Source organism: Nicotiana attenuata, chromosome 3, assembly GCF_001879085.1.
Source record: "Nicotiana attenuata strain UT chromosome 3, NIATTr2, whole genome shotgun sequence".
NCBI lineage: Eukaryota > Viridiplantae > Streptophyta > Magnoliopsida > Solanales > Solanaceae > Nicotiana > Nicotiana attenuata.
This window is the reverse complement of record NC_031991.1, coordinates 72,192,589-72,215,884: the sequence shown is the minus strand read 5'-3', so window position 1 is coordinate 72,215,884 and position 23,296 is coordinate 72,192,589. Positions and strand designations below refer to the sequence as shown.

General features: G+C 36.1%; 3 protein-coding genes across 3 annotated transcripts; 1 reads left to right on the top strand and 2 right to left on the bottom strand.

Annotated features, from left to right (window-relative positions):
* On the bottom strand, positions 57-809 carry LOC109224102 (extensin-1-like). Its single transcript, XM_019388687.1, has one exon. The coding sequence runs from the start codon at positions 683-685 to the stop codon at positions 197-199; it is 489 nt and encodes a 162-aa protein (XP_019244232.1). The 5' UTR covers positions 686-809; the 3' UTR covers positions 57-196.
* LOC109224100 lies at positions 3,787-4,739 on the top strand. Its single transcript, XM_019388685.1, has 2 exons — positions 3,787-4,026; positions 4,370-4,739. The coding sequence occupies exons 1-2, from the start codon at positions 3,971-3,973 to the stop codon at positions 4,539-4,541; spliced, it is 228 nt and encodes a 75-aa protein (XP_019244230.1). The 5' UTR covers positions 3,787-3,970; the 3' UTR covers positions 4,542-4,739.
* Positions 7,595-8,490, bottom strand: LOC109224712 (uncharacterized protein At1g66480-like). Its single transcript, XM_019389239.1, has one exon. The coding sequence runs from the start codon at positions 8,340-8,342 to the stop codon at positions 7,845-7,847; it is 498 nt and encodes a 165-aa protein (XP_019244784.1). The 5' UTR covers positions 8,343-8,490; the 3' UTR covers positions 7,595-7,844.

The window sequence follows — 23,296 nt, the reverse complement described above, 5'->3', positions numbered from 1 at the left end:
AATAGACAATTATTGAAATTGAGAATCAGAGTACTTATCACTTGTACTGTTGCCTCTGAGAAGATAGGTAAAAGATAGTGTCTGGAAAAAAGTCATTTGTACTACATTGCACTACAGATAAACATCCTTATAACGAAAGCCAAATGCTTAAAGAAAATTAGTGTGCTGATACAAAATCGTACCTTCATTTGGTGCATTACTGAAACCAACCAAGGAAAAGTGTAACTAGTATCAATAACTTGCTGTTCATCCTTTTGATTGTCCCATAATGACTGGCAGCCGATGAGTAATCGGATGGTGGTGGTGGATTCTTGTAGTAGAATGGCAAGTAAGGCAAAATTGGATTAGGAGGTGGAGGGCCATACTCATACACTGGTGGAGGGAAAAAGTATCCACCCGGCGGCAAATAATACCCCGACGGTGGAGGGTAGTAGACTGGCCCTGAAGGTGGCGGCGGTGATGCAGCAGGGGGAGTTGGTAGCTGCGGTGAAGGTGGTGGCGGTGGGCAGTCGGTAGGGGTGGGTGGAGGAAGGCAAGAATAGGGACATTCATTTGGTGGTGGTGGAGAAGCATACAGAATGCCTTCATTAGAACTTTTTACTTCCGACTGAGCCTTTTCAAAAGAATAACTGAAAGTTAATGTTAGGATCATTAGTAGAGGAAAAAGGCAGAATTTTGAGGCCATGGTGTTTTCAGAAATGGAGTAATGGATGACAATTGGGTAGACATATATACAAAAAGGAGAAGGGATCCATTGGAGATGGTGGCCTCTGTAATGGAATATAAGGAGGGTACCTTTTTTGTCAGCGATATAGTTGGTTGGAATAAGTGACTTATTATTGGAAACTTTGAAAGCAACTTTGAGTAAATATTTGATTGAATCTCTTACTTTTGAAGGCATCTTACGTAAAAATGCAATCAACGGCTTCCCTTTTTGTCTTTCTGAGTTGAAGTTACATGCATTATCAATGTGAAAATTTACTGTATCATGTCACTTATAGGGTTATTATATGTTAATTGTATAATAAATTAACTGATAACCTTGTAAATATGATAACTAACTTCGCTATTACATGCTAACTACATTGATAGCGTCAAAAAACGTTTTACACTGTTAATGCATCCTTAAGTCACTTTTATAGCGGTTTTATTCCTGTTCTATTCATAGTACTAGTACTTATAGGTTGCACTCGCCAATGTAATAACGTATGAATTGATGCAAACGTAAATGTTGTTCTAGCTATTCCCTCAACCGTATTTTATTTATTCATTCCACTATTTAGACCCCAAAGTAAGAATTATCATGTTGATCTTGATGAAAACTCTTTTCCCCTATATGCTTTCGAATATATTCCAAAGTCATAAAAACAATTCTTTTCGTTTAAATAATACAAAACCATGAAAAATGATATGTAGCTCTAGATTTGAAATTAATATTCTTAACACCGTGAAATATAAAATACTTGTACATTCTATTCATAAATTTATATCAAGATGAAAAATATTCAAAGGAAAAAAAAGGCGTAGGGATAACAGATAAAGTTCATGGGCATCAATGCGAGCTTGGCTCCATGTGGCTGAAAAGTGCTTCGAATTTGTGTATTAGTCTTTCTTTGGAACCCAAGGCAACAATGATTGAATCTTTATAGACTTCTTTTTGAGAAGGGACTTTCCTAAAGTGTTAATGAGTCTTTATTCCGTGCAAATTAATGCTTGTTATAACGAAACAAAGAAGGAATTATTGACTCAATTAGTTGTCACTTGAAACCGCAAGACTCCCTTTATAATCAGATTGCCACATGTATGGGGTCCATCTCTTTAGTTTTATTATCAATCTTCATATATCCTTGAATTTCTCAAATTCATCAAGTTGGTATACATTATAATTATATACGCATGCACGTAAAAAATTCACGAGAATCGAATCTACCTTTATATGTACCTTTAGGTGATATGTCAATTTCCATGTACAAAAGTGGAAAATCACAACTCCCTTATCCTCACCTGTAATTCTAAACTGTTTGAGTTGATTAATCCTGGCTTATATATGTATCATTTGAGAGTGGGATGCTTAATTTGAATTGAGTAATAAGTTCGTATTATCAAGAATGTGTAGTAATTAGTAAATGAAGAAGTACTATTAGCTTGTACAGATTGGAAGAGCTTCTGGATTTACTTTTGGGTTTAAAATATAGTTTCCTGCTCAAAAGATAGTTTGCTCTTTTATCAAATTAAAATACATGTATTGTCTATTTCAGCCTAGCTATTCTGGTGAACTATGTTATGGGGGGGGGGGGGGGGGGAGGAGAAGAACAGAAAAGGCTTATATAACTATTTTATTGAACTGCAGTGACCGATTAACAAGTAGGACTAGTTTGGTATATAATGTGAAAGTAAAGTTGGCAATGTTGGAATAATTTGTGTAAAGAGCTTTGTAACTTGTACTTCATACAGCACTTGTGATACACAAACTGTACAATAATATTGGCTCCAACAGTAACATCACTCTTTAATTAAAGGTAACTTAAGTTGGTTTAGCGATTCAGGGATCGGAGAAATTTAAGAGAAAGGTGCTCCTAGCTAGATAATACTACTAATATTCTTGGCAGTTGTTTTTGTTCCCGTTAATAATGCTATTTCCAACTCAAAATAATACGGGTCAAGGTCGGCTAGACGATGGGGATAAGCTTTATCGTCGAGACGGAAATAGCCCGGATCATCAGCTAAGGCCCCTAAATGATCGCTTAGTGATAAAGGATGTAGAGACAACCAAGAGGTCTGTCAAGAAGCAGTCACCATTAAAAAAGTGTATAATAACTCACTAATCGTGCGCTCTCGCGCCGAAGTGGGATGTAAACCCAATTTTCTAACTTTGGCATAAATAATACATCAGGGAAGAAGCAATTAATTTTCAGATTTAACTATCCTTGCGGGTAAAAGGGTTTCACGTTTTACTATACGAGCAGTATTTTACGGCTTTTATCAAAGCTATTGCTCGAAATTTCTGCAAATTAAGAGATTCAATAAACTTAAACTTGCTCGATCTTTTTGTAGAAAAAAATACCTGCGACTTGCTAAAGGAGGTTGGGTGAATTTCTACTAGCCAATATCATGTGGAAGATTAGAACATATACGGTAGTACTAATTTGCAAAGAATAATGACAAAGAATTCTAAAATATATGTACTCATTTATTTTATATATTAATTTAGCTAAAAACGGAGAAATGAAATTAAAAGAGCAATCCACTCTTTTTAAAATTTCCAAAGGGAATGATTTTAAAAGTTCTAAATTAGAGCATGAAAGCCTTTAAGATACAAGAGCAACAGCTGTTTTAAAACCAGCCATACTTCTCCAAACAGTATTCTTTTTCCTAGATGTTCTTTATGTCTCAATTTAAATCATATTATCGGAGAAATATAAAAATATAAAAATATTATAAATATTCTTAAACAACTTTTGATCAGGTAATTTTTGGGAAAATCATATCTATTATATTTAATTGAATAAAATTTGATGTAATATATATTTTTTTTTATTAATTTTGTACAAACAAATAAAAACACATAAAATGTTGGAAGGAACAAGTAAAACGAAGAAATAATCACGAGTAGAAAAACTAATTTCCAGCTCCTCGATTTTTGCTACGATGATACTACTATTAGGACATGTGTCAACACCCTACAGTTGATTAACACGTGGCTTCTACAAGCACCTTCAGAAACCAACACGTCTCCAGTTCCATATTTAAAAACATTATCACCGCCACTGCCCATGCTTTGACCTTTGCAAAATTATCCTATTAAAATCCCCACTCCCTTCTTCCCTTAATTTCATAATTCATGCTTCTTTTAGCAAAATTTGCGAGTAAAATTACAAAAATCGCAGCCTTCTTCTTCTCCCTCTTTGTTCAAGCTGGTCCTCTGACTGTTTATTTGGGTTATACTACAACTACTTAAATTAGGAGAAAAATGGCGATTGGAGTTCCATTATGCGTGCAGTGTGGCAATGCTAGCAACCCCTGCAGGTTAGTAATTTTACTTTCGGGTTAAATTATTTGTACTTATGTTTAAAAAACTTAAATCTATATAATGTGTATAGTGTTGAAGGGGTTGGTCTCGTGTGATTTATGGTTCAAACTATAGTTTACGAGTTTGAACCGTGAAAACAATCATTAACCCTTGCATGCAAGGTAGGTGGTCTACATCGCGTTCCAAATTTTTTGGGTAAGTGGTCTACATCGCGTTCCAAAATCTTTCCTCGTATCCTCGCGTTACATGAGATGTCTCAGTAGGTGTCTTGTGCATCGGGCTGCCTTAGATGTGTATATACTAAAATTTACTGACTTTAAATTCTAAATTTACGTGCAGGTGCAAGGTGGTTGGTCCGACACTTGGTTTCTTGGCTTTCGCCGCGGCGGCAATAGTGGAATGGCCGGTTGGTGCACTCGTTTATTTATTCCGCCACTCAAAGGGCCGCCGTATCATGGGTCATCCTGCCACCGTGATTTATCCTTCAGTCACAAACTCCATTCCTATCTAACTTTTGTCTTCGTTTTCCACCTTTAATAATGATGTGAGAAATGTTGCTTGCATTTGACTTTGTTTTTTCCCCACCATAACCTGTATTTTCATGTTGTACGTTTGTCAGTTTTAATTAGTACCTAGTAAATAAATGATCATAATGTATGATTTGTTACTGAATCACGTACGGTAATGGTTGTCTGTCTTTTGTTCCTCCTATTCTCCAGGCCCTTGTGTCACTTATTTTTACTTTGTTGCAGCACAGTAAATAAATGCACTGGTAATATTAATGCACTATGATATATGGGCATAGGACTATAGGAGGCTTCATGTTTCTGGATTACGTGGCATACCATGGTCAATTAGTTTCCCTCTGACAAATAAGAAGTGAATAAATCCGTGTTATATCTTCTAATCTTGTCTGGATAAATGATTAAAATAGAGTTGGTGTTTTATTATGGTTGAGTTTTTATTGTATTTACATGAAATATAGTACGTGCGTTACTTTTTGCCACGGGCATGACAATAAAAAAATCAAACTAACAATAAATAAATAAATAGGCGGCGGCTGTTATTCTTAATTTTGTTGCGAGACTCATTTTTTGGCAAATTAAACGGAACTCAATTTAGTTTGGACTGAAGAACCGGATAATATAAAGTCGAATCGAATAAGGAAGGCAACAACCTAAATAAAATTCAATTTAAGTATTTTAGAGATTCTAAGTTCAGTTCTATATGTCATATCATGGCTGTTAAGTAAATAATTAAGATTACTGATGGGGAGTTAAATATTTAAAACTATACACAAAAAAGAAATTAGATTTCAACAATGAACACGCAATATAGAAGAAGGCGTGAAGTCGATAAGATATATATTTTCAGTTTTTCAAGTCCGAACTTTTACTTTGAACGCATTAAGAGAAATGTTTCTAGTGTTTGTCTTTGTTCAGAGACGACTCAAAGTCAGTACGTAGAACACTTTCTTCACGGCAACACTTTAATTTCATCCATTCCATTGCAAGGACTGAGGATCGAGGAGTACTAATGCCTTGTGATAGTCAATTTAATTACAGAAGGAAAATAGGAATTTCCCAATCGAGAGATTCTGTGTATGGTAGAAAATATATAGTAATTCTGGTCTTCATGCTTACTTAGTATAAAGCCATAACACTAGAGGAAGCAACCATTCATCTCTAACTTTGTTTTCTTTCCTTTGATCCCCTTTTCATTTTTCCCTCTTTATTTTCTGTCTTCTTTCTTTTTTTATTACTCTGCTAGAAATTATGGCTGTATTATGAATGAGGGTATTTCTATGTGGAGGTGGATTTCACAAAAGAGAAGAGAAAAAGAAAAAGAAGAATAGTGTGCGATTGGGTGGTAAAAGGCCAATGGAAAGGCAAGAGAGCAGCATAAGCAGTAAAGCTCTATTAATGGTAAAAATGATATCTTGGAGGAAAGTGAAACATGATGATGGAGATGATGATGATCAATTAGTAGATTGGGAAGACGAAAATGCACTGTGGAAGAGAACCATTATTAAAGGAGAAAAATGTCGCCCTTTGGAATTTTCTGGCAAAATTTCTTATGATGCTAATGGGAATCTTGTGTTGGACTGATTTATGAATTCTTTACTTCAACTTCCGCCTTTTTTTTTTCCTCTCTTTCTCTGCCTTTTTCCCTTCTAGGAGGTGATTGTGAATACTGGGCTAATTTACGCAAGGGTAATTAAATAAGATTAAAGTTAGATGTTGCCGAATAGATTATAACAGTGGATTATGAGTCTAGTACATGCAAATTTGTGGTTTGGAATTTCCTTCATTATAATTTGTGGTATTTGCAGCTATATCAACGAGGGGTGTTCGTCGGTGGTCGGTGTGAGTCGGTATTCGGTTTTTTAAAATAATATACCAATACACTCTAATTAAATTCGGTAGGATTCGGTTTTTCTCCTTTCGGTTTCGGAAAGTGCATAAAGTCACAGACGGTAATATTCCTAATTAAAGTACTCGAAAGTACAAAACTAAAAACATTTGTTGACAAAAGTTTTGTCCAAAACCAGTAAATATCAACCTAGAGAGAGAAAACAGTACATAAAAAAATAAATTTGATCACTTAGAGTCTATTAATGAACTTAGAGAATAAAGGAAAGTAAAATTTTAGATTTCTTATATTTATGTTATAGATAATAATATGGGTATTGTGTAATATATATTTCGGTACGGTATTGGTATTTCGGTGTTTTATTTTAAAATACCAAATATCATACCTAATAATTAAGTACCAATTTTTTTTTAAAACTTAAATCATATACCATACCGAATACCAAAATATCGAATACAAAATACCAAATAAAGTAATTCGGTATTTACCAAATTATGCACGGCTCTAATATCAACAATACATACCTCTAAAGTTTGATTATCATTTCTTTGGATGAAACTGAAAAGTTAATTGTTTTCCTCATAATACCATGGTATATTATTAGCTTATTAAATATATTCGGAAATAACTGAACTAGACAGGAGAAAATCTACTTGTTTCATCTGACGGGGATAGGCCAACAAGTTGGCCAATTTTCGCTCACTGAAGCAAACAATAGTTAGTGCATCACTACCTTTGTGCCCACCAAAATCTTATCTTCTAATTATTCTCTTCATGATTTCCTTTCCCAGCTTCTGTTTTATTTTAGACAAAACGAACAAATATATCTACACTAAGCTAAATATTACTGTGTACTAGTAATATGTTTGTCGTAATTTAGCTAAACACTAAGCTTTAAAAAAATAAGAGCCATTTGGACACAAGACAGATATAAAGTATCACAAGTGTCCTCGTACCAAAATAATTTGTTCTTTGTACTCAATTGACAAACCACGTCAATTGCAAAATGGGAAGGTAGAGCTATTTTAATGTCTTAAATATGAAAAATGTTAGTAAATCTTTTCTGTACAATAAAAAAGAAAATGATGTCAGACCAATTGGGACAGAGAGAACAAACCGAAATAGAAGTGGTACGGATAAGGGCTACATCCACTATATTAAGAGCATAGCCGTCATCCTTGACGAATGGTCTAAAATCTCAATCCTCAGCTTTCAACCAAACCATCAAATTAAGACAACCTTATTTTCCTAATTTACATTTATAATCCTTTTGTCAACACAGAAAAGATGATTAAAACAAAATTGAACAAGAAAATCAATACATATAACAACACTACCACCAAATAAACAGATCGTTCCATTTAAAAAAAAAATGTAAAACTATATGCAATTCTTGAAACCAAATGAAAAAAGTTAAAGAGCTGCAAACCAAGCAAAAAAACTAACTGCTATAACTGGAATTTGGCATACAAAGATCCATAATTTTCTCAGCCACTTCTGTTTCATCTTTGCTTTCTTCTACCATCTTCTGAACTAAACTCCTCGGCAGCTTCATCTTCAACTGAATCGGTCCATTATTCGGCTTCGAAATCGACAAATCAGAAGCCGATCTTCGTGTTAACATGAGACACTCGAGCCGATCCTTTGCACTCATATGAACAGCAGATTTCACTCTTCTTGGAACTCTACTAATATCTTCTTTAGGAAACAAAGGCAATTCAACGAGGAAATATATTTTGTTTGGCTTCAGTTCTTGTTCTGGTTTCAGTGGCTTAGCTCTGACACCAAACTTCTTCACTGCTTCTGATTCCAATAAAACATGACCTGGGTAGTCTTTTACTACGTCCAAGGTTGTTACTGGTGTTTTCAGTTTCAAGATTTCGCCATTAATCTTCATCACCTTTGTCTTCTTCTTATTTCCTCCTATGTTGTTCCCCATTCTAACTAGCTCTGCTTTTTTTTTTTTCTCTAGAGAATCTTGCTTTTTTGGTATTATGGTTCTCCACTTATATTTTGGTATATAATTATATGGACAAGTAACTAACCTTTTGTTAGTGCGTATGCGTGTGAGCGTGAATTTGTGGAAATGTACTAGAAAAGGTTCCTTTGGTGGATGTTGCATATAATTAAAAAGTTTAACTAAATCCAATATTTTCAACAAAAAAAAATAGATATATAAGCAAAAAATCATTAAAATTTTAAAATATTAACACTGAATCTTTAATTTCAAACGCGTTGTCAATTGGACCGATAAAATTTTTAAAGATTAAACCCATCAAATTTGAGTTTGAATTTGATTCTAATTATGATAGTAATTTATTTAAAGGTTCCACTAAAACCATAATACTACTTTTGAATAATACTAAAGGTGCTTTCACAGGTAATGTACTACTATGTGTGTGTGTGATGATTGTACCTTATTATGGCAAGAGATATTTTTTTTGAGGAAGAAGTGGGAAATGGGTAACTCAATTCCATTACGACAAATTTTTATCGCGAGAAATTCAAAAATAGCTAGATTTACCACTGGTCGTTGAAAAATAGCCAAGTTTTATAAGTCATCGAAATTTAGCCACTTTAAATCTGAGCGAAAACACTGTTCAAAATCCGGAAAAATACGCCCGCAAATTTTACGGGAGTTCCAGCATAAGTATGCTTGAACTCCCGTAAATTTTACGGGAGTTCCAGCAAGTATAATTGTCCAGTATAATATACTGGAGTTTGGAGCACTGGTGCTCCAGTCTCCCGCAAATTTTACAGGAGTTAGCAAAGTATACCGGTCCAGCATAATATGCTGGAGTTCGTACACAAATGCACCAGAACTCCCGTATATTATACTGGACCGGTCCCTGTTGCAGCAAAATAGTGGCTATTTTTCATTGACTTGATAAACGCTGGCTATTTTTCATTGACCAATGTGAAAACTGGATATACCATGATATTTTAACATTTTTATCTGGAACTGAATGGGAAGCAAGAAACGAAATGAAAAGAGGTTAAGCCTACTTTTTGTAATATATTCACATTGGAGGAGCAGTGTGGAGTTGGGTTTTCTTTGGTTTTGTGATAATCAAGGCTGGTGGGTCTATGCTTCATTGGCGTGGTCTCATTATTGGATAACGACGTATAGGTATGGACTGTGGGAGGATTAAATATATAGTTTAACTTTTGTATACTTACATTATATCTTTTTACACCATTAATTCAAGTTACTTGTAGGAAAAGGTTTATAACCTGAAATATATATTAGAAATGATTTATTATAACATATATTAAATTATACGAATAATATTTTTAAAAAATTGTACGGTTAGTGGGTATAATTAGACCTTTAAATTGGATATAAACAGCCTTACCGTTTAAGATTAATTGTCACAAAGTCCTAACCAATTTGCTATGAAGATGTGGACAACAGTGTTTTTGAGTGATTCCAAATTCAAAGTCGTAATCCTCTTTGGTGTGTAAATTAAGGAAATTAAATGCTTGCTTTTGTCACACAAAAATTTAAAAATTTAGACGGTGTGCTTTCATAGAAAAGGTCGAAGGAGGATAAGATCTTTCAGTTGGACTTGCTATTTAAATTGAAGTATCACTTGATGTTAGTTATAAGGTGAGGCCAAAAGAGAAAAGGCAAACAAACCTCCCACAATTACTGCATTCTGTTGGAATAGTTTCCAACTGCTTTTTAATTTGGCCTTGGATTATAATGAAGCACAAAACAAAGTGTTGCCCTACCTCCTCTCTTAGAAATATCCCCACGCACAAAAACATTTTTCTTTTTAAAATAAAGTTAAAATATGCTAATCAAAGTTATAGCTCAAAAGAAAGGGTAGGGTAGGGTAGCTCGGTGCACAAGGCATTCCGCATTCACGCAGACCGGAGAATGACTGCACTCCATAGAATGTGATATAGACAGCCTACTCTAATACAAGTATTAGCTAGACAGTTCGGCGAAGCTAATAGAACAAATATGAATCAAATTCATTTTCAATAGTTATGGGGTAAATTAATACTTTGTCTTAGAACTATGGCTACGATAAAGTAAAAGCTCCCTAAAGAAGGCAGTGCTCGTGTTCAACTCCATTTTATTAATCTTAAAAAAGAGCTAATATAATCTTAGTCTACAGATATGTGCTGACGTTTGTGGTGACGCTTGGAAATTCTTATGTATTGTATTCAAGATCAGAATGAGTTTTCCCGAAAAATGTGACACTCGTTGAATACATTGAAGTCCTTTTCACGGAAGCCTTGCAAATTCTCCTTTCTATTTAAATATTTTATAATATAAATGATATTATTAACAAATACCGCATTTAGAACGAAAATCAAAATACAAATATCTTGTTAACTATGATAACTGCGAAAGAGCTCTGTCATATCGCACACTTTGCATATACATTTTATTAATGCTTGCACTGAGGTTGTAAATGATATTCATGAAAGAAAAAAATTAGCTTAATTATAACTAAACAATTTTTATAAGAGAGCAAACAAATAAATTTTGAATTAACCGAATTAAAATTTGAGTTTAGTCCAAATTAACCCATTCATTTTTTCATCAAACCGTTCATAGTGTAGATTTTGAGCGAGTTACGATCTAATTCATTTATTAGTTCAACCCGCACAGATTTACCTCATCACGTCAACCGCACTTACTCATCAAAAGCAGAGCCCTTGGTCTTCTGTGCTCCTTTGGTTGAGGTAATTCGTTCGGCAACAATAATTAAGTCGCTGGTTTCTATTTTTCACCATCAGAGAATATGCTATTCTCACGTTTCATCAATTTGCAACGACTAAAAAACGAAAAAAATATGAATTTATGATCCTCTCAGCAATTGTAACGTAGAAGAGTCAACCAACCACATCATTGAGAAAATCCTAATCTTTCATGTTTATCACCCAACTTTGTTAATCAGTACTTGATAAACTATCACACTTGATATATTGACATTTCTTTATTAAATCTGGTAGTACTTAAAAAAAGATTTGGGTACAAATACAACAACTTGTTTGTGATTTATTTCTGTTTTCAGACCCAGCAAATCAAGATTGCCACAAGTAATTTTGTCCCTTGACATCATTGACCATCCAGCCTGAGCCTGGTAGCTTTCCTGCTACAAGTGATCACCTGACACTCTGACAGTCCAAATGTGTTATACGTTCAAAACATGCATGTAGCACTAATTAACTAAAGCAGCACCCAAGCATGAGGACATCGGAGAGGAGAAAAGGCTCGAACCACTGCAGGTATATGCTAAATTGCTTTCCAGTGACTACCGACATTCCAAAAAGAACATACTTCACAATATCCGAAAGTTAAAGTATAATCAATAATGTATATGGTTGCGACTGTTTGTCAAGGAAGGGCATGGAGCTTGATGATGACGTCTTCTTCCTTATGCCAAGTTTCTTATGTCTTGACAGTCTTTCTTTCTTTTTTAAACTCCATGCTATGGGACGGAGAGATACTTACCTTTCTCAAAACAAAAAGGGCGGGGGATGGAACTCTTCAGGTGCTCTGTCCTTAGCATCAATCCAAGGTCAAACAAACAAAAGTCATATTTATGTAACCAATACATTTGGTTCACTCTCTCCTTCACCTCCCAATGTACCTTACTTAGAGATAAGCTCACCAGATAGCAATAATTCAAACAGTGTCCATAACATTTGTGGAACCTTGAAGGAGATAAAGAATGGCGGTCTGAAGGTCAACTTGAAACTTCACCTGCAAAGGCTTAAGCTGCAATAAAGTCAGTTAAAGATTGTGTTGCAACTTGCAAGCCCACATAGCAGTTATTACAACCACAGAGCAAAACTAGAGTTTGCTGTCTGCCCCTTTGTTAGCAGCTGAACAGGCTTTAACTTAAGCATTGACTAAAGGAAATCCAGAGGTCTCTTAAAATACTCAAGGAGCCTTTGACAAAGTGGATACCCTAAGCGCAAACTGCGCTATGACAAATATGGATAACTGCTTTTGAAGTGGGACCGAATCTGGTGCAGCATGTCCAGGAGGATCAGTCAAAATTTCTGAGAGTAATCTTACTGGCTTTTCACTTTTGAATTTTTAAGCAGTCTCTGGATTATATGTATCTTGGCAGAAAACAGCTTGTTTGCAGTGGGAACTCTAAAAAATATTCAACAGAATGAATCCTAGGATGTAAGGCAGGAACATCACCAACATCATTAGCTAGGACTGCCATTTAGGTGCAAAACATAAAAACACAACTATACAGGACATAAAGTGGTGGAAATTTTTGAGAAAATGCAGTATCTATCAGTTGGAGGAAGGCTGACCTCAATCACTCTCTCTCATAATTAGTTGAAATTCCAGCAAAGGTGGACAATAGGTTAGATAGAATTAAGAGGAACTTTTGGGAAATGGACAGCAGCAGGGACTCCAAACAAGCTGTCTCAGAAAGTTGCCATGGATTCCACTACCAAATTTAAGTTGTGGGAAAACAGCCAAACACAAACAGGATCAACGGGAATGGTTCCCAATAATCACATCAAATAGAATGACTCTACGGAAACAGGACTAGAAAAGGGTGAGATGCATTCTCCAAAAACATAGCTTTTAAAGTTGGAGCTGGCAAGAGAATTAGATTTTTGGTCTGATATTTGGACAGGAACTTTACCACCCACGAAGATACTTCCAGACTTATAGAGATATACAAAGAATCCTGAAACTAGGATAGCTAAGAATTGTGCACCAACCAGTTATTATCAACTTAAAAGAAAGCCTCTTTGGTCATAAATTCATCATGAACTATTGCATAACCATTACCAAGAGACTGACCTTGAGTTCACCACCCATCAATAGCGCAGAGTTTATAGGTCTTCTGAAAAAGCAATAAAAGCATCAAGACTCTCTTAACTTCTCCTAAAACCCTTAACAGCAATTCCTATTAATAACTATAAGTAATAAAAACCTTATTTTTCATTGGAATCTTGCATTTAACTATGAGAAAACCACTTCCTGAACCTTGCAGAGCTCGAGATATCAACTCACCGTCACATGTGCTGCACTACTCTGTAGTCCTATAGAAAACAATCTCCAAAGGACTTACCCCATGCACATACCCACCTTCGTGGCAGTAAATGACTTGCAAGCCTGCTAGTCATATCCTAATTCCTGAAAGAAAAACATACCAGAAAACACTGCTTTGATCAAAGTTTTTACCACATTTCAATCTTTAAGCATCATATCTGCAATTCTACATTCAAAGATGTATGTCGTTGTCAATGGACACATAACTGGAAAAAAAATGTAGTTCTTGTGACGAACTGCATAACCACTGAAGTAAAATAAATACCATTAAAAGGAAGCAACTCAGAATTCAACAATGCTTGAATAGAATTTCATTTATTCAGGAGAAGATTCCAATCAATTTTATTACAAGAAAGCACTAAATACATAGATTTATCGAGTATAACATCATTTACGAATATAATAAAAGAAGCTAATTACAGTCTACAAAAACTCGGAAGGTGAAGCAGCATCTGGCTTCCCAGCATCATTCAAGCCCCCCGGATGCAAGTTCTGCAAAACTTGAGCTGACAATGTCCCCAAACCACCACCCAATCCATCATTTGCCGAGCCAAAAAATTGACAGACCAACCGAGCCATGATCCCAAGCAAATTTGCTTGGTTCTGGCAAGCATCAGCATGCATTTGCATCATTTGCTTTTCATGTTCAATCTGCATATTCACCAAACGCTCCCTCCACTCCATTTCTTCCTCCTCCCATTTCTCCTCCAACTTCATCCTTCGCTTCCTCTCCTCATCGAATTCCCTCTCTAACCTCAACCGTTTCTCGGACTCCCTCTTTGCCCACATCATCTGCCTCTCTTCCAACATCAATCCCTTCATCTCAATCTCCTCATCCCTCTCATCATCCCTTCTTTCCCTATACAATTCCATTTCTTTCCTTCTTTCTTCTCTTTCCAACACACCCTTCTCCTTACTCCATTCCCTCTCTCTCCTCTTCTCTTCCCTCCTCACAAAAACATCCCTCAACTCTAACACTTGCCCACCCACCATCCTAATCCGTTTCCCACAAAACCCTTTCCTCATATCCTCTCCCTCCCCACTTCCACCATCCTCATCATCTTCCTCCTCGTTCTCGAACTCCTCGCTATCAATCCCAAACCCTAAACCCAATACACCCTCATCACCATAAAGCTCAATGATATTATTATCATTATTGGGGGCATTTTCTTTAGTAATATCCAATTCAACATCCCCAAACACTTCCTTATACTTCAAGAAATTTTCCCAGTGGTTTTCACCATCTTTCCAATTGAACTCGTTGTTTGAAGTTCTGATTTTTTGCTTGACACCCAGATACTGGTGACGCATGTTCTGAACTTTAATGGACACGTCACGCCAGGACCATTTGAAAGGGAAGTGAAGTGGGTCTTGTAGGTGATGTACGGAGTTGACATGGTCAGCAATTGGTTTGAATTTTTTCTCTCTGGTTTTGAGCTTGGCTAAGGTGCCGGAGTTGAGCAGGTCGGAGTACTTTGAGAGCAGAGTTTGTTCTTCCATTTCTGACCATTTCTTGCGCTTCATCTTGTTGATCAAACTGTGGGGAAATTTGGAGTTAGGGCTATGCTAAGATTCGGGTCACTTTTTGGGTGGAGAAGAAAGCGGAGCGAGCTGTGTCCCTGGATTCGAGGAAGGCAAAGTGTACTCTATCCGGTCGTTTTTTCGGTATTCTGGTGTAGTATTTAATTTTTGCATCTTTTAACTTTCTTATATCAGTGTTTAATTTTCTGTGTAAGACTTTAGTTTTGGTGATTTCATTGGACTGGTTGCCGTTACGGGTGTTCATAAAAATCCGGAATACTGAAATCAAATCATATCAAATTGATCAAAAAATGGATATTTTTTTGTTTAGTTTGATTTTAATTTTGAATTTTAAAAACCGATTAAATTTGGTTTGATTTTAGTTTTAATCAAAAAATAATTGAAAAAATCGAACCAAACCGACAGTAGAAGTAGCTATTTAAAATTTAGTGTGTGTATATATATATATATATATATATATACATACAAAATTTCTAAAATTTTATGATACATGTTAATCGTTTGCACTTTAAGTCTAATTCTTTATTATTATAGTAATCTAGTTCTTTGCCTTATATTCTAGTTTAATAGGTAGTCTTATTTTTTGCTACGTACAAGAATCTATTTCATGCTAAAAATAATCTATTTTTACTTGAGTCCTTAAATTATTCATTACTATTTGATTCAATTATCATCAATATATCTTGGTAAATGATAGATTTCTCAAATAGCGATTGGTTTGATAGTGTTACATTGGAAACTGTTACTGTCGGAATATGCGTGTAACGACCCCACCGGTCATTTTGCTTTCTAGAACCCCGTTCCCCTAAATAAAACTTTCCGTACATGCTTTTACTGATTTTTGACTTGCGGGGACGGTTAATTCGGGATTTGGAAGAATTCGGGTTGAAATCGGAACACTTGGTTCCTTAAGTTGACTTAAAAGGCTAAGTTTGACTTCGGTCAACATTTTGAGTAAACGACATCGGAATCGGTATTTGACGGTTCCAATAGGTTTGTATGATGATTTCGGACTTGGGCGCATGTTCGGATCGGGTTTTGGATGACCCGAGAACGTTTTGGCGCTTAACAGTGAAAGTTGGTTCTTTGAAGATTTTAGAAGTTCTCTAAATTTGATTTGGAACGGGTTTTGGTGATATCGAGGTCCAAACGGAATTCTGAGATCGAAAATAGTTAAGTAATGTCATTTAAGACTTGCATGCAAAATTTGGTGTCATTCCGTGTAGTTTAAGTACGTTTCAGCGCATTGGAAGTAATTTGAAGAACTTGAAGTTCGTAAGTTTGATTCAATTGGTTTTGGAGTGTGCTTCTTAGTTTTAATGTTGTTTCGGCGTTCCGAAAGTTCGAGCGAGTCTTTTTTATGATTTCAAACTTGTTGCTACGTACGGGCGGAACCCCGGGGTCCCCACTGTCAATCGAACGAGGCTCAAAATAAGTTGGAATTTGGAGCAAAAGTTGAAGCTACAACTGCTGTCATAATCGCACCTGCGCTTGGCCAGCCGCAGGTGCGAGTAATTGGCCGCAGAAGCGGTTCTGGAGCATTTGGCAAGGGACTGCAGGTGCGGAGATTTGTGCGAACCCGCGAACACGCAGGTGTGAAAGGGAAGGGCGCAGGTGCGGAGCTGGGCGCAGAAGCGGCTTGATGGCCGCAGAAGCGGGACCGCAGAGGCAATCTATCTCCCGAAGAAGCGGCCCACGCTGGACTCAAAGAGTTCCGCAGAAGCGGATCGAGCACCGCAGGTGCGAAAATCGCTGGAGGCAGTGAGCTTGTTTTAAATACGGGACTTAGGCATTTTTTCTCCCATATTCTTTCACTCTTGGGCGATTTGAGAGCTATTAAGGAGGGGATTTCGACCTAGCTTTTGAAGGTAAGTAATTTCTACCTAAAGTGGGTTTAATACATAGTTTATGGGTAGATTATAACATGTAAATTAGTAAAAATTATGGGTTTAGATGAAAACCTAGATTTTTGATAAAAATGAGATTTAACCACGAAAATGATTATGGAACTTAGTGAAAATCATATATTTATGTTCCTAAGGTTATGGGTAACAACTTTCTTCAAAAATTTCCGGAATCCGGGTACGTGGGCCAGGGGTGAATTTTAGGAACCTTACATTTAGAGTTGGGTAATCACTTAAATAGTAAGAATATGAACTTTTGAACATATATTGATTAAATTTTACACTATTTGAATAGTTTTGGATTGTTCGGCACCTATTTGAGGGTTTGGGCATAAATCTTGGACCGAAAAGTAGGCCTTAAGACGAGGTAAGTCTCTTTTCTAACCTTGTAAGAGGGAATTAACCCCATAGGTGAATTAAATAAATGTGCGTACCTATTTGTGGGGGCTACGTACGTACGAGGTGACGAGAGTCTGTACGTAGCTACTATTATACTATTGTTCAGGTAGTCTAGGATCCGCACCATGCTTTATTTAAAATGTTGCACCCCTACTTGTTGATTTAATTGCTTAAGTCATATCGGAAGTTGATAAAAGAATTGTAAAAAGGTAACATTTACTTACTTGAAGTTACGAATGAGATACCTGACTATATATAAGAATATGTGTTTTATTCGAAATGTTTTCTATTTGTGGAGCGGGCCGAACGCCTCGGTAGCAGATAGATGCATTATGGTTCGTGTCATTCAACCCTCGCCAGTGCACAGTTTAAATACTATGTTGGATCGGGCCGTACGACCTCGGCATAATTTGCGCATGAAAATTCTTTGGAACTCTTCATATTTGATATTGCTTAAATGTCTTGAAATGCAAGTTGTTAAATAATAAAAGTGAACTTGGGATTTAATATTTGTGAAAGAAGAACTTATTATTCCCTGTTATTGAGCTTCAGTATTATTCATGAAATCCATGCTTAGTATAATATTTTTAATATATTATTGTTAGCCCATAGTAGGCATCAAAGTCGACCCCTCGTCACTACTTATTCGAGGTTAGACTAGATAATTACTGGGTACATGTTGTTTATGTACTCATACTACACTTCTGTACTTAATTGTACACGATCTCACTCAGGTACATCTGGTTACCCATCTGGCGCGCATACTTGATCCTAGTTCGAGATTTTACGGTGAGCTGCCCTTTCCGAGCCATTCAGCAGCATACCGGAGTCTCTCTTTTATTTTGTTTCTGTCTATTCTATTTCAGGCAGTAGGGTAGACATCTTTTGTATATTCTACTAGTTGCCCACATACTTATGACACTAGATCTTGGCACACATTAGTAGACTTGTGATTTTTGGGTATTGTTCCTATGGTTATAAATATTTCTAGCTGCTTTCATTTATTAACTTAAATCAGTTTCTCGTTAAATCTTTTAAATTATGGAAAAATTTCTACATGGGAAACTCGTTAAAAATGGGAAATTATTAGGTTGTTCACTGTTGGCTTGTCTAGCAACGGTGTTGGACGTCATCACGACCTGACATGGAGTTGGGTCGTGACGACATGGTATCAGAGCACTAGGTTCACGTAGGTCTCACAAGTTATGGGGAGACCTAATAGAGCCTTGTGGATCGGTGCGGAGACGTCTGTACTTATCTTCGAGAGGCTATAGGGTGTTAAGAAACTACTCTTTATTCATCTTCTATCGTGCAATTGATGGTATACTAAATTCTCTCTCTTATTCTCTCACAGATGGTGAGAACGCGCGCAACAGACATTCCGGACCCGGGATGAGCTGCTTCCCCCGTTGCTAGAGGTCGAGGCAAAGGTCGACGGAGGGAACCGACCCGAGGTAGGGGACGAGAAACGTCCCATAGTTGCCCCAGTTGCACCACCAACGGATCCAGTAGAGGATCCCATTGTGGAGGAGCAGGGCGAGGTGCCTGCAGTAGAGCCGGCCCCGGTTGATTTCATGTCAGCACCGGGGTTTCAGGAGGTCATGGGTCGTATGTTGTGGTTCATGGATTCTATGACCCAGGCTGGTTTATTCCCAGCAGACCCAGCCACATCTCAGGCGAGAGGAAGGTTTAATAAAATTAATTTCATAAGGATCCTCCGTATTGGCACTCCATAATGTCCAATACTAAGAAAAAATAAAAGTAACATTAAATAGACTGCATAAAGAGTTGAAATTAAGAAGAAAAATTTACCCCAACGATAATATATTTTATATTATATTTGAACTATTTTTCTACTCAAACAATATTTTTTTAATCAATTTTTCATGTAATATTGAAACATACCCAATTATTAAACAACAACTAAGAAAATATGTAAGAATATAAATGTGTGAGAAAGAGAAAAAAAGGTTGGTAAGAGTCAATATCACTAATGGTTCTACAAACATAAAGATCTAAAAGTGAAATGTCATATCAATCTTTTACTCTTTGAAAATAAAATTTATGGTGGTTAAAATTATAATTAAGATTAAATATTCAAAACAAAAGATGAACTAATTTTAAGATCTGAATCAGCATAGAATAAATTATTTTTATGTTAAAATTAAATAATTAAATCTTTTAATTAATTATTTAGTAAGAGAATCCAATTCAATTATTTTTTAAATTCATCATATGAGTAAAATTCTTATTCAAGTCGAAAATAATAATCTTAGGGTGCATAAATTTATTGCATAAAAAGAGCGTTAGAACACAAAGTAAAAAAGGTTAGTATATTATTAAGAATCAAATACTATACAAGTGTCCGAGGAAGCACAATACTAAATCCTAAACAAGAACAAGCTTTCAAGACTATATTATTAAGAGTCGACTCTGCTATAACAAGATTATTCTTTGTAGATGCCTCCGGCAGAATCTAAATAATATTTTCATGTCATGCATTACTTGCAAATATCATATCAAAAGGTAGCAATAATAGCAAGTGGTGTACCAATAACGATTTTATTGTGAGGCCACCCACTTTAGATTTGATATACCTCTTCAAACAACTTAAATAACCATCATAATATAGCAAAGCAGAGCAATGATGCTAAATTTATAAGGAAAACAAAATTGATAATATGAGATGAAGCACTTATGGCTAAGTGTCAAACGATCGAAATAATTGCCCGGAGTTCTAGAGATATATTGGTTATTAATGAACCGTTTGGTGAAAAATTAATGGTTTAGGATGTGATTTGTGTCAAGTACTACCAGTAGTTCCAAAATCGACAAAAGCATAGACTATAAAAGCTAGCTTGCCAAAGTTATACTTCTGGCCTCAAATGAAAAAAATTCAACTGACAAGAAATATAAAGTAAGAACAGATCCAGTATTCAGTGTCTTCTTGCTTCGTGTTAGAAACGAAGAAGAACATCCAATAAAAGATGATTTGGTTCTTCCTGAACAGTGAACACTTGGTTATCAATCTCAGTAGTAATAGTAGTGCATTTAATAAGAGAAATATTTCTATCATTAGATTTGTCGCGCCCCCTTTTTCCTCGCGGAGTCCGGATTTCGACATTCATTGGGAACAACTCATTTCCTTTCAGAAATTGGGTATTTAAATTTGAAGAGTCGCCACCTAACGGATTAAGCTGCTTAGGGCACCTAAAGCAAGTAACTCATAAACTGGTTTGCATTACCAGAGAAAGGGTAAGGGCTCGAAATAACCTTGAGGGGAAGATGTTAGACACCCCTTGCGGTCCACAACGGTGGGTCCCGGCCGAACTCAAATTATTTGAATTATTCTTATAAAGAGATAAAGCAAATTAGAAAAATTGGTATTACATTCAAAATAAAGGGGTAAAAGGGGTCCTAGGTTTTTTAGCCTACAGATCACATCTGTACAATACCCGGTAAGCCTTCCTCAACTAGAGGGGTTACACGTGGCATTAGCGCACATGTCATCATATCCTTTTACTACCTAATTACCCTCCCCTTAGTGGTTATAGAAGCGATTTTAATTTAACGAACTCTATGTGTGCATTACCCGTCCCTTCCTTATGGCCCTGGAGGTGTTTAGGACCTCTAATTTAGGCAGTTCTAGACTTTTCTAAGGTACTTAAAGTAGAAAAATCTAGGCGACAATCAAAACAATTAAGACTCTCAAGTACCACAAATAAGCAAACAACAGCACATCTCAAACAGCAAGATTTCAGACATTTCCAAAGGTCCTAGAGCAGGATATCTAGGTGAGCAAATAGAATGTATCCAGCATCGTGTTAAAGCAAGGTGATAAAGACCTAATCAGTTTGCCTACTGATTTTATGGCTTGCAGAATCTGGACAATTCACAAATAACAAAAAAGTAGTTTTATAGTTTGCAGGATTTTAGTCGCCATACAGGCTTGCCTAGGCGTGTAACAGTGACGTCCTATAAACATGGTATGTAGTCATTAATCAGGATTGCAGTAAACCATTAAACAATTTTTAAGTAGGCAGTTTGGATCCTATAGGCATGTTGTCTAGGTGTAATGACTGATTTTAGACTTATAGGTACTGGTAGCTAAATGCAAAAATTGGTTGTAAAAATCCTAAAGGCATGGCATCTAAATGCAGCAATTAGTTGAAACCTTATGACATGTAGAAAAACTAATTTAAACCTTGTTAGTACAGACTGATTTCAAACTTACGAGCACGACGTCTGAAATGCAAGATTGATTTTTTAACCTTATAAGCATAGTATCTAGAATGCAGGACCGATTCATAGACATGGTATCGCAGCAAACTTACAGGTATGGTATCTAGTATGCTGGATTGATTTTCAAACCCTATAGGCATGGTGTCTAAATGAACAAACATTGTGATAACCTATAAGCATGGCATCCAAATAACAGACATTGCAATAACCTATAGGCATGGTATCTAGTGCAAGTTAGTAATCCTAAGAACATGCTTTCTAATGCAAGCAAATAGTTATAATAAAACTAAGGACATGATTTCTATCCAATTTCCGCAGAAATATTTTTTTATAAGAATCCCTCCCTTTTTACTAATTTTCCCAATATCTGGTTACAAGAAATATTATTACATAGCATATGAATTACAGAAGGAACAAATTATGCTATAGGGATCCTGAATAGAGGCCCAAAGTGAACCTGGAAATTCCAGGCCTTCAAACAGTCCAAAATGCCATAACCTCATAGTGCACCCAATGGTATCCTGGTGTGTCAAAGTTCCCAAGGGCCTCAGGGACCCCGGGCAATGCTCACACCAGAAAACTTTCAAAGTAACCCTTTGTGAGCAAGTTTGGAAAGCCAACTCCAGTGTGTCAAAGTTCATAGGAGTCTCATGGACTCCTAAGCAATGCTCACACTAGAAGGGCAAGACCCTAGGTGTTCTAAGAATAGGAGTTTAAAACAGGAGATAGTTTTTAAGAAAATAGTTTTGGATTCTCAGGAAGTAAGGGGCAAACAGGGTCATGCAATCATTGTAACTCAAACAAAGGTCCAAGCAGTCAAATAGTATACAGAAACAGGGTAACTTAGAGTTTCAACTTAGTTTATTAACTGTCACTAGGTGAACATACAGTCACATACAGAGGGATAATAGGCTGGGGAGCCATATTGTGGGAGGTGAACATTTAAAGAGCATGCTAGTGGAGAAGTAGACATAGGTCCAATTAGAAATGAGCAAGTATACAGACTTGTTGAAAGCAGAAGCACATAGGTCTGGCTAAACAGGAGAAAACAGGTTGAAAACAAGACACATAGGTTCAATCAAACAGAAATAGACATGCTATTGCAGTAACATATAGGTTGAACAGAAGTAACCATGCTTATTGTAGTGAACACATAGGTTTGCTTAAGCAAAAGAGAGGCATGCTAATTATAAGGAAACACACAAGTCAAATTGAACAGCAGTAAGCATAGATTCTAGTGAACATGCTAATAATCATGAGGCATAGGATCTAATGATATAAGCAAGCATGCTGATAACACGGCACATGTTTGAATTAAATAGCAGTAGACATACTGAATAGGGAAAACATACAAGTTCAGAAAAAAGGCATGCTGATTTTAAGAAAATATATAGGTTTAATTGAATGGAAATAGTGAGAGCATACCAGTTAAGGGAGAAGAAACAGAAGGTAAAGTAGGCAGGATTAAACAGCCTAGCCCTGGCTTTCAGCCGACTAGACAAGCAATGAACACAAGTAGCAGAGAGAGAGATGAGAGAAAACTTTTGTGTATGTGTGTTTTGAACTTTTATTCGTTCGTGTCTAAAGAAGTCAGAATGATAGTTTATATAGCTCTAAGTAAGGTAGGAAAAATAAGTTAAAGAATAAATCAGAGTTCATAAAACAGGATAATCAAAATCAATCAATCAATTAATTGGTGACTTAACTTGATCAATTTCCACAGAAGAAGCCGGAAAGGAACCCCTTAAATTGGGGGGA

Bases quoted from the DNA above. Each gene is read 5' to 3' on its own strand.
- LOC109224102 (XM_019388687.1), bottom strand. From the start codon at position 685: ATGGCCTCAAAATTCTGCCTTTTTCCTCTACTAATGATCCTAACATTA.
- LOC109224100 (XM_019388685.1), top strand. From the start codon at position 3,971: ATGGCGATTGGAGTTCCATTATGCGTGCAGTGTGGCAATGCTAGCAAC. The intron at 4,027-4,369 runs GTTAGTAATTTT...ATTTACGTGCAG, and splicing joins AATGCTAGCAACCCCTGCAG to GTGCAAGGTGGTTGGTCCGA.
- LOC109224712 (XM_019389239.1), bottom strand. From the start codon at position 8,342: ATGGGGAACAACATAGGAGGAAATAAGAAGAAGACAAAGGTGATGAAG.